The sequence below is a fragment of the Chlamydotis macqueenii genome, chromosome 21, assembly GCF_036417535.1.
Source record: "Chlamydotis macqueenii isolate bChlMac1 chromosome 21, bChlMac1.mat, whole genome shotgun sequence".
NCBI lineage: Eukaryota > Metazoa > Chordata > Aves > Otidiformes > Otididae > Chlamydotis > Chlamydotis macqueenii.
The window spans coordinates 8,566,015-8,576,936 of record NC_141576.1 but is presented as its reverse complement, the minus strand read 5'-3'; the positions used below and the strand labels follow the sequence as shown (position 1 = coordinate 8,576,936).

The window sequence follows — 10,922 nt, the reverse complement described above, 5'->3', positions numbered from 1 at the left end:
TTTTTCATCGGACACAGCTTGGTCATCATCTTCAGATCAGCTGCTGTCAGCAGCCACAGAACAACAGACACTTCTCAGGGCTTCAGCATCAACTCACTTTGATCATCACCGACCTGGGGATAAAAATAACCAGATCTGGGTCCAGTGCTTTTTCACAGGGTCTCTTCAGCACATAGATAGGAGCACTCACGAGAAAACTGGTGAAGTGGGAATTGACAGCTGTAACAGAGACAACTAGTTGCAGGAGATCGGCAAAGGGCCGTAGTCTGAGCAGGTGTCCCAGGAACCTCTTTCTCTGCAAGAAAATGGCCTGTCCAGCTTTTCTTGCATTCACCAAAAGTGACCTTGAAACTTGCTGCTGCGATGCCATTTCTATTCTAATGGCCAGAATAGCTGCCTGTGCCACTTACGGCTGAGGATCCCAGCCAAAAGGCATTTCCCTGGCAGAGCGCAGAGGCCCCAGAGCAGAGCAGGTCTCATCATGGTGTTGTGGGTTTCTAATTAATACCCATTTGTTTGCAAGATGATCTGCCTGACCACATGCCAGCCCCAGAATTTCACCGGCATGCCTGCGGAGACGTCTTGACAGCCGCCAGCACCCACAATCCCAGGCCCTGCCTGCTTGCCTGCTGCGCTCTACCAGGTCACATACAGCCTGGTCTCAAAGCTACATATCCGAGGATATTATTCTCCCCGCCTCCATGCATTTATCCCGAAATTAGCACTTGCTCATGCAAATGAGTCGGTTTGTTAGGCCTCTCCCTGTATCCATCAATAGATGGCAGCAGATAGCCCCCTTACAACCCCGGGAATACAACTAGAAATTCCTGAACCTGCTCTCCTGCTCCCTGCACACTCCGGCAATTTTTAATTTCTTTTTTTTTTTTTTTTTTTTCCATTCAAAATACAGCCACAATCTATCTGCTTCCAGAATGACACGAATCAGACAAAAGTTCCCCAGAGCTGTGGGCAGAGGAAACAGCAGCTTTGAGGTGTGCACGTTGGCACTGTGCAAGTGTTCGGTTAAGAAAGCAGAAAATACTCACCCTGTAACAGAGGGAAGGGATCACATCTTTACTGGCCAGGGTGTGATTATGAGTTGGACTTACAGAATGGTTTGGGTGGGAAGGGACCTTCAAAGCCCATCCAGTCCAACCCCCCTGCAAGGAGCAGGGACATCTCCAACCAGATCAGGTTGCTCACAGCCCCGGCCAACCTGGCCTGGAATGTTTCCAGGGATGGGGCATCCACCACCTCTCTGGGCAACCTGGGCCAGTGTTCCACCACCCTCAGTGTAAAAAATCTCGAGCAAGGACACTCGGTGGCCTGGCTGTTTGGTGGCAGAGGCAGTCCCGTTTACTGGGGCCATCTGGAAGCTCTCAGAGCCCTCTGAGAGGAAATGCACCCAGAGGCCGTCTGAGCTGCGGGCTGGGTCAGATTACTGACAGAGGGATAGGGAACATAAACAGCCCTAGCCAGGCTTTTGGGGAGGAACAAGGAGCACCCCTGCTATGCCAGTGTGTGTCCACACAGAAATACAAATCGAGGTCTCGTCGCCTCTGCCCCGACAGCAGGTTGCCCGCGCAGGGGGTCGGTGAGGACAGCCTGCTCCCACCCCGTGTTCTGCCATACGCACCCTAATGCATGGCACACCAACACAGGGCCTTGAAAAGCACGGCTGGCCTTCAGCATCTGCTGGCTCCTTTGTCCCTGGCGCTGCGTGGGGCCACCCAGGCTGGGGGTCCCTGCTGGGATTGCCCATGACCCCCCCAGTTCACCTCCAGGCCTGGAGACCCAGGTGGCCTCCCCAGCCCGCGGTGCAGAGGCCGGGTGAGTCGGGCTGCAGGCTGGCTGGCGGGACTGCCCCCAGGCTGGCTAGGAGAGATGTAGGAACCACTACGATCGTGAGATGGCCGCCGGCAGGGAGCAGGCAGTCGTGCCAGCAGCGTGCTGAGAAGCCAAGGGCTACTGACCGGCAAACGGCTGATGGAGCGGAAGGTCGGGACCCACTGCCAGGACTGGTTCTCTCCACCCCACTCCCGTCCCACAGCCCGGGCTCCGGGAGGCCCAGCACGCCTCAGGCCCTCCCCGCTGCCCTCGCCCAGCCCACGGGCGAGTGATCAAGACGCAGATTTGGCTCCTACCCGGGACCGCCCCCCCCCCCCCCCCGACCCCGCCAGCCCGCCCACCACCCGCGGGCTGCCACGACCGCCGCCCTCCTCCGGGGACGCGTCCCGGCTCCTCTATCCCACGGGGGCGATGTTTTATTGACCGAGGGGGCCCCGAGGGCGCCTGAGGAGCTGGGCACGGGGAGGGGCTGCAGGCTCATCCAGCCCCACCGCCATGGCCGCCCGCTCCCTCAGAGCGGCCCCGCGGGAAAGGCGTGCGCCGGGGAACTGCGCATGCCCAGCTGCCGCCGCCCGCCCCCCTCTTGCTCCTCCGTCACGTGCCGCGGGTGCCGGCCGGCCGGCGCTTCAAGATGGCGGCGCGCGGCCAAGCGCCGCCGAGGGGGCGGGGCGGCTGTTGTTGAAGCTTTATTGTTCCCGCGGCGGCTGCCGCGCGTCGTGTCCGCCGCGCTGTTCCCAATAAAGGTAACCATAGCGACGGTGGCGGCGGCCGGGCTGGGGGCCTCGCTGCGGGCCCGGCCCCTCCGCTGCGGGCTGCTCCCCTCCTTCCACCCCCACCGCATATCCCCCTCTCCGGCCTGCCCCGCCGCGGCCCGGCCTCGCTTCCCCGCCTCGGTCCCGACCCCGCGCGGGGAGGGTGGGCCCGGCTGGGCCTGGGCTCTGCCGCGCCGGGGATGGGGCGGTTTGTCCAGGTCGGGAGCGTCCGGCCTCACCCGCAGGGAGGGACCGGCTCCTGCGAAGCCTTTGCAGGTGGCCCAAGGAGGCTGAAGGGTGCCTGCGGGCTGCCCTTGCCTACAGCCCGGCCGGGAGTTGGTGTGTCTGTCCCCCCCCCGGTAGCCCTGTGTTTAATCGAGGTGTGCTCGGTAGGTGCTCCACGGGTGGCCAACAAATTAAAGGATGGCTTTCTCTTTTATTTACAACACTACACGTGTCATTTCTGCTGAAGGGAGCTGGTTGATTGCATTGCTGCCATGGAAAATATGGGAGGGGTCTTTCCTTTGGTAACCTACACTTAAAAGCAAAGATGCTTCCACAGGAATGTCAGCTCTACCTGTGAGCCGAAGCCTGTCGCTGATCCCCCGAAGATGTTTCTCATTATGGCCCCATCCCTGGAAACGTTCAAGGCCAGGCTGGATGAGGCTCTGAGCAACCTGATCTAGTGAGGGATGTCCCTGCTCCTTGCAGGGGGGTTGGACTAGATGACCTTTGAAGGTCCCTTCCAACCCTAACCATTCTATGATTCTATGATTATATGTGTTTTAGGGTCTCTTTGGGCGATGTCCTCTTGGGCAGGAGCCGTGGACGCCTCCAGAAGGTTTTTAAAGGTAGGTAGGGAAGGGAATTACCTTGCTCTTCCATGCCTTTTGTCACAGCACATTCCTCCCTTTTCTTTGGACTGCTAATTATGTCTTTTCACTGAGATGATCAGTTGGAAGACTGACTATCAAGAGCCAAATAAATAGATTTTTTTTGCATTGCATCAAGAAATCAGCAATCTGAGGTAGTTTCTTGTGTGATCTCTGGCTCAACAGAGCTGCTGCAGAGGAGACGGAGGAGCAGGGCCGCTCCTTTCAGTAGCAGCCTCTTCCCATGTCCAAGTTAGATGTGTCATGGAAATGTGCTGTGGTGGGTCCTGGTCCATAAAACTCACCTCGTCCCCAGAGAGCGACAGGCTTGTAGGTGAGTCTCAGAGGTAATTTCTTCTCCTGTGGCGGAAAGGAAGGTTGGTACACCTGATTTATTGTCCCGGAGATGATAAGACAGCATGATTCTGCAAGTTTTTGGGTAAGAGATACCAAGTATCTTATGTTTGAGGAGGAATTTGGGTTTCAAACCCTGACAGGGTGATGCAGGACAGCCTGTTGAAGTATGGATCAGAACAGAGGTCCTCTCCCAGCCTACCAGCCCAGCTTCTGTGCCCTGCTCATTCACTCTTTCCAGTGTATTTTAGCTGCTACAACATTCCGCTTAAAGGAGGTGCTGAAAATATGCCTGCTGTGGCCCGGACTGCTGCACAGCTGTTACAGGAGCCTTCCAGGAGACGGAGGACGCAAGTTTGCTTCCTGGAGTAAATGCCATTAGGCTTTTAAATTGCTGCATCCTTCTCTGTCTGTTTTAAAGCGGCTGCACTCATGTTTGAAGAGTTGTTGTAGGTGTTTTTGCCTTACTGGAGTTTCGGGGCTGTGGGGGTGCCTCTCTGATGGCCTGAAGCAGGAGATGACAGCAGTGGAAGTCCAAGTGCCTCCTGGCTTGCTGTCTCGATAGATTCAGCTCAAAGGCATTTCTGTGTACTTCACTAACAAGTCTGAGGGAATCAGTCCCTGTTTTGGGCTGATCACACTTGAAAAGTGTCATTTTAAAGCTTTTTTTTTTTTCCTTTATGCTTGAAGAGGCCCTTGGATCAAGGCATCTTACGGGTGCATTGTGCTTTGTCTGCTCTTGTCTGTAGGGACAAATGTCTTCTGCACTTCTTCTGGCAGCAAAATGGATTGCAGAAGCTGCTCAAAGTAGCGTGTTGTTTGGTTTTGTTTTTTTTTTTTTCGAAAGCTCCTGATAAATTACAACGCGCAATGTTCTCTGATATAAACCTACCTGACAAACAGGAGTTGAGATGTCCAACTTTTGGCTTTTGAGGAAGTTATGGGAACCTGCAAAATATAATTAGCATTTTCAGTGTTCTTGGGCACAGTGGAACATGAATGAGCAGTGACTGGAGCAAACTTTGGCTGTTGTTTTGCCTTTGTGCTGGTTTTCCACTGCGTGATTTTGCTCGCTCGTTGGGGGAGCCCTGTTCCAGGAGGGATAGGCAACAGCCCTCACTTTGAAGAGTAATGGAAAACTTTCTGTTAAGAGCTGGAGCACACCTATTCATTTTTCAATCTATTATATTTCCATTCAGAGCATCAGTGCGGACAGATAGCCAGTGTTGCGTATTTTTTGAGCTGTAGATTTTCCTGCCTTTAGAGACCATGAAGTACTGAATTTAGTCAAAACGTTGCTTATTTTCCTCTGTTATCTGTCTGCACTGATGCTCTGAACTGAAATAAAATAGATTGAAAAACAAATTGGTCTGCCCTGGCTCCTTGTGCTGGATTTTACATCATCCCCTGGGAGAGCTGCTTGCTCTGGCCCTTTGGAGTGCCCCAGAGAAAGGTAATGCCCCCTCAGCCTCTTTCAACACTTCAAAGACTGAATTACTTTTGGTGGGAGAGGTAAGACAATTGAATTGCAATACATGATTTTCTGGCTTTCCAATAACCCTCTTTGTAAGGTCGTCATCTTAGTAACAAGAAAACAGGAAACTGGTAAACATGCACAAAAAAGTATTCCGATTCTGATTTAAGGCTGTCACTGCCCTTAACTCCTCAGCGCTGAAAACAGAAAGTTGCCCGTCGCTTGGAGGCTGCTGTTGTACCCGAGGGACTGCAGGGCCAAGGAACACGGGAAAACGAATCTCAGCTTTCTGTCCTGCTGCCGTTACTGATTTACATGAGTCTTTTGAAACAAGCCTTTGAGTACGTGTAAAACGGGCAGCAACGCGGTGAGCTCCTCTCACAGGGACAGGGGAGCCCTCATGGGCTTTCTTTGATGAACATTTCAGATTTTAGTTGCTGTGAGACCCTTCAGTCAGCTCTAAAGAAATGGTATTTACTTAAGACAGAGAAGTTGGATTCTTCCATTTTGCTTATCTCTTTCTGTCCACTTTATTTTTTTTTTTCTGCCTGCTTTGGTTTAGCTTTTTAGAGCTTGTGTAGGATTTGCGTTCTTCTGCTTTTGCACTGAGCGTGCAGGTTGCTTTCAGTAAGCTTCGCTATCGGGCTGTGCATCGCGTTGCTCTGTGCTGTGCTGGCAGCAGAGGGGGCACAGGGCTGTGGGTTTGTGCTTTAAAAAGCAGTGTGCTGGTACTGCTTAATTTCTTGGCAGGGCAGCAAGGGGCTTTTAACATTTTTATTTATTTTTAATTCTGAAAAAAGCCTGCTTCGTGTGCATCCCAAGGAATGATTTCAGGCACCTTCAAGCTGGCCACTGGGATCCTCCTAGTCAATGCAGGAAGTAGATTTTGGCATTATTTTATTCATGCCAGCACATGTGTTGAGCAGCGCCATGCAAAAGCCGTTAATTATGGCAGTGAGGGGCATAGAGGATCCTTTTTCTAAGGCTGTTGTGGCATTAAAATTCTTTATGTGCCTTGTGATGGGCTTTCTGACAGCATGAGGGTTCTGTGGCAGCCTCGTAGCTGCAGGGGAGCGGTGGTCTCATCTGTGCATCTTTGGAGCACCGATCTCTGTAACATCTAATTGCTAAAGTGGTCAGCCCTAAATTTCAATTATCTTTTGATGAACCTTGTGGCTTCAGAATCTGTTGAATCTGGATCGAAGTAATTATATGAATAATTAAGAGAAGTAATTTAATTTGGAAACTCCTTTACAGTTATGTAGATAGCATTGGGTGTTCCTGTTTCCTCCTTCTCTGTGAAGTGTTGTTGCTATCAACATATCCTTTCCCTGTTCTAATGTAGCTTAAAGAAAAAGAGTTGATTCCCTTGAACTGTGGAGGTGTGTGAGGACAGAAATACCTGGGAAAAGGAAGAAAGAGCTGGAACTAGACGGTGGGGGGTAATGTTTGGTGCAGATCTCTTCTGGGAGGTTCAGAAGAAGCAGGGGCTTCTTTGCTGAAGTGGGTTTCCTGAGAGCGGTCACAGATGATAACTGCTGTTTAAGGACGACAGGAGGGCATTTATCAACACGCGGTCAAGTAGAGCCTTAGGAATTTTAGGCACTTTTGAAAATTTGTCTCACATTGATTGACTTAGCAATCTCACTGGAAGAGGGTGGAATGAAAGGTAAACCACCTTGGGAAGCTGCCAGGATGGGGTTTAAAGTGTCCCCTGATGTTCCTCAAAAGATTCATTTTGCAAAGTTCATTTTTTGTGCAGCTAAGATGAGCAAATATCTCTGTCTCCTTTGTCCCACTCTTCTGACTCAAGTGAGCTGGTGTTTTGGGAGAGGGCAGTGCTTGTGTGGCTCAGGTGTCAGAGACCTTAGAGGCAGCCTGCTTAAACCATGTTTTACCTGAAGTTTGAAATTCATAAAGGGTCCCCAGTGACCCTGGCTCCAAAGAGGATGCAGAGAAGCAGCTTTAAGCTGAAAAAGTGACAAATGGCTTTTTCTTACCGGTGGTGTTGGCAGAAGCAGATGGCTCGCGCTCTGTAAGTACTCATCGCTGCTGAAATATTAGTTGCCTGTTCTCGGAGAGATTCCCAGCTCAGCCCAGTCCCCCAGCAAATCTACCAAAAGCTGTTTAGAGGATGGCTGGGAGATGAAGCCAGACAAATTTGGGTTAGAAGTGAGGCATGTGATTCGACAGTTAGAATAACCATAGCAGTGGAAGGTCCTCCTCCTAAAAAATCAATTCTTGTTGTGACTGGGCACCTTGCTGGAAGGGAAGCTTTGTCCAAACCCAGGCTACTGAGTCTGGAAATCTGGGAGACAGAGACAGATATGAAATCAGATTGCTGGTGGGAGGGGAGCAGTTGCCTTGAGGATGGTCTTGGTCATGACCCCTTGTTAAAAATGTCTGTTCCCTTTGGCAGTACTGGATCTTTGGGTCCCTGTAATTAAAGAAGTAAAAAGTTCCAGCTTGCCACGGTGGAAGTGATAGGTTTTATGCAGAACGCTATCTATGGCAAAGTGAGCAGACATCTCTTCCAGGACATTGATGTTTCCTGCTTGTCCCTTTTGTAGGGAGAGCTGCAGCTATTATTCTTTAACTAGCAGACCCAATTTCACCTCAGCTACTGGAAGTCCTTCAGTTCCAGGGACGGAGTGTGTGGACTAAGACTGCTATTAGACTGAGCCTGGCAAAAGGAATGGGGCTCATTCTTCTCCCACCACCAGCAGCAACTCTGCTTATGGCAGCTTGGTTACTTGTGATTTGCAGTGGCGTGGGAGCGTAGCAGATTCTGCGTGTTTAATAGGCTGGAAGTGCAGGTGGCCAGCCCTGTGCACGGGTGAGGGAGTGCATCTGGTACTTGCAAAGCAGCAGAGATGAGCTGCAGCCCAGACGGCCTTTGGTAGTGATGTGCCTGGCTCCTGGGAAGCAGGACGGTCAGGTATCAATGACTACTTAGGTTTCCCTACCTTCTAGAAAAGGACCCATCTACCCTCTTGTCAGATGGAGAGCATGACACCTCTGCTTTGAGGTGATGTCAGGACCATCTGTGATCTTACCCTGATGGCTGAAAAGCAAATTGCATAGTACTGTATCTCTAAAGCACGGGGGAGCTCTTGGCTGAGCAGGAGAGCTCTCATGCATGGGTGGTGTCCCCCAGCCAGTTCCTCAGCTGTCTGTAGTGTTGGTATGAAGTGATGTCCGTTGGCCTCTCCTGTCTTCCCACAGCCACCGCCGGCAGTGCCATGTGGAAGGACAGCTGGAGTCCTGCCTGCCTGCGGGCAGGAGGTCCTGCTTCCCACAAAGCCTGAACTCCAGAGGGATTGGCACCTTGCGGGAGCGAAGTGCCAACTCAACATGCGCCCAGCGTCTACTTGCAACTTGCAGTTTGGTGCAAGTTAGGAGTTGCTCCAAGCCTGCTTTTGTGTGAGGCACTGCTTCAAAGTGATGTAAGAGCATTGGCTCAGTAAAGCTCATGCTCTGATAATAGGAAATATTACTCCTGTTCTCTACAAGGGAGTAGGAAGCTGGGTGCAAAGATGTTAAGCAGCTGAAGGTCACGTAAGTAGTGTCCATCCAGGTGCTCTTCCTCTAGCGCTCATGCTGTTTCATTTCAGCATCGTTGCCAGCACCGGTGTTAGGCGTCCCAGTGTGTAGACAAGGCAGTAACATCTTTATCTTGTCGAGCTTAGATAAAAACTCCAGATATCCTGCTGATAAAAATTCTGTTGGCAGATATCCTATCTGTTCTCCCTCCTGCAACGGGAGTGGAAAAAAGTAAAAGGGAGGCTCTGGTAGATAGGATTATGGCAGTGGACTTCTGCAAGAAATTACAGCTTGGGGAAAAGACTTGTAAGTTGATGAGTTAGGATTGGGGGGTGCTGAAGGCCCTGGGCTGCAAGCAGATCTCTATCTCCAATGCTCACGTGCCTCTGCTGACCTTAACGGTGATGTGGGGAGAAAATTAACTGGTCCCAAACCACTTAGTGCTTTGCAGGTCAAAGCCAACACCCCAGCTTCTCCTCTGTGTTTGGTAGATGGTCTGAACAAGTCCTCCTGCACTGCTTCCCTGCCTGCCCTTTCCGAAACCAGCTACTGAATTCTGCATCAGTGCCTGATCTGAAGAGCATTCACACCTCCTTGAGCTCTCTCAGGGGCTCATCAGGGAGTTTCTTCTCCGTTTTTATAACTCCTGGAACTTGGTATTCATTTCCGAGTTCTTTCTGAAGTATTTCTATTTGAACAGCATCTAGGCTCTTCAGCTCTGGCAGGGTAAGTTGCTGAATTTGGGCAGTGCGAGTTCCAAAGGGGGCCTCTTCTTGCAGGAACCACTGAACTGCAGCATAGTAAGCTACTAGGAGGTGTAAACTGAAAAGTAGTTTTTGTATGCTCTTTCTTTCTGTCTTGCTACTATGTGAGCAAAGCACTAACGGGATCCTTTGTTTTTTCACTAGCTGGGCTTTGTGAAAGCAGTGTGGAGACCACGGTGAGAGGAGGCCGGTAGACTCTGGTGCCATGGAGCTTCCTGGTTACAGCAAGCAGCTGCTGCAGCAGCTGTACACTCTCTGCAAAGAGCAGCAGTTCTGCGATTGCACCATCTTCATTGGGAATGTTCATTTTAGGGCACACAAGGCCATTTTGGCTGCTGCTAGCCTGCTTTTTAAATCCTTGTTGGACAGCACAGACACCATCTCCATCGATGCTTCTGTGGTGACTCCTGAGGAGTTTGCGCTCTTGCTGGAGATGATGTACAGTGGCAAACTCCCACTGGGGAAACACAATTTCACCAAAGCTATCTCCGTGGCAGATAGTCTGCAGATGTTTGATGTGGCTGTTAGTTGCAAAAACCTCCTCAGGGACCTCATCAGCTGTTCCGCTCAGGGCCAGGTAGTGAGAGAAGTCTCCAGCCGGGCAGCAAACTCATCTGGAAACCATGCTGAAGCTAATAACCTGCCCCTGTCTGAAAAACCTGATGAAGGAAAAACAGATACTCTCCTCCTTCGGAGAGTTTCCCCTTTTCCTGGCCCTGTAGAAGCAGAAATGGAAGCAGATGTTTCTCCTGGCCAGGAACCTACTGTGAATCACACCTGGGTTCACCAGGACACGATGTCGAGTGACTCCAGATCCTTCCAGGAGGATTCAGGCTCTCATCCTGATCAGCCTGCCTGTGCTGAGCAGAGTGGCTGTGCAGAAGAGGAGGTTGCTGAGCCTCGAGAGGAGAAAGGAGCAGCAAGGGATTTAGGTGAGACTTTACAGGTCTGGGCACAGCATTGCCTCTTATTTGCAACCACGTTGACTCACATTTTCCTGTTATAGGGGATCTTTTCCTCTGTGTTTGTTCTTTTCAGTTTACCCTGGGTTGAGATCAGCGCCATCATGTACCCTTTTCTGCAGGGACTTTCTTCCTTTGGCACAATGCAGTACTCTCCTTCGGCCTTTGCAGTTGCTTCACGCTCATCGCTTTACCGGAGCCATAGCGAACAAAACTTCTCTTACCCGTGTATGATCGCATCTGTGGGATCTGTGTTAGCGCAGGACATGAGGTTGATAAGGCAACCTGTATAACAGCAAGTGGACAGAGTTGCCTGCTAATGCTATCTTACCCTTTAAACTCCTGTTCAGCAT

At 51.1% G+C, this 10,922-nt stretch overlaps 1 protein-coding gene across 12 annotated transcripts in view; it reads left to right on the top strand.

The window, feature by feature from the left end:
- The first annotated feature begins 2,468 nt into the window (after nucleotides 1–2,468).
- ZBTB40 (zinc finger and BTB domain containing 40) overlaps nucleotides 2,469–10,922 on the top strand; it is a 48,862-nt gene continuing 40,408 nt past the window's right edge. For 3 of the 12 annotated variants that reach the window (XM_086764299.1, XM_086764296.1, XM_086764298.1), the window contains exons 1-2: nucleotides 8,904–9,569; nucleotides 9,752–10,539. In XM_086764299.1, coding sequence (XP_086620425.1) covers nucleotides 9,813–10,539 — 727 coding nt within the window. In that variant the 5' untranslated portion in view covers nucleotides 8,904–9,569; nucleotides 9,752–9,812. Of the gene's footprint in view, nucleotides 2,592–3,389; nucleotides 3,452–3,658; nucleotides 3,807–8,595; nucleotides 8,859–8,900; nucleotides 9,570–9,751; nucleotides 10,540–10,922 lie in introns of those variants that run through there. The other 9 variants (XM_086764302.1, XM_086764303.1, XM_086764293.1 and 6 more) reach the window with 8 other exon arrangements.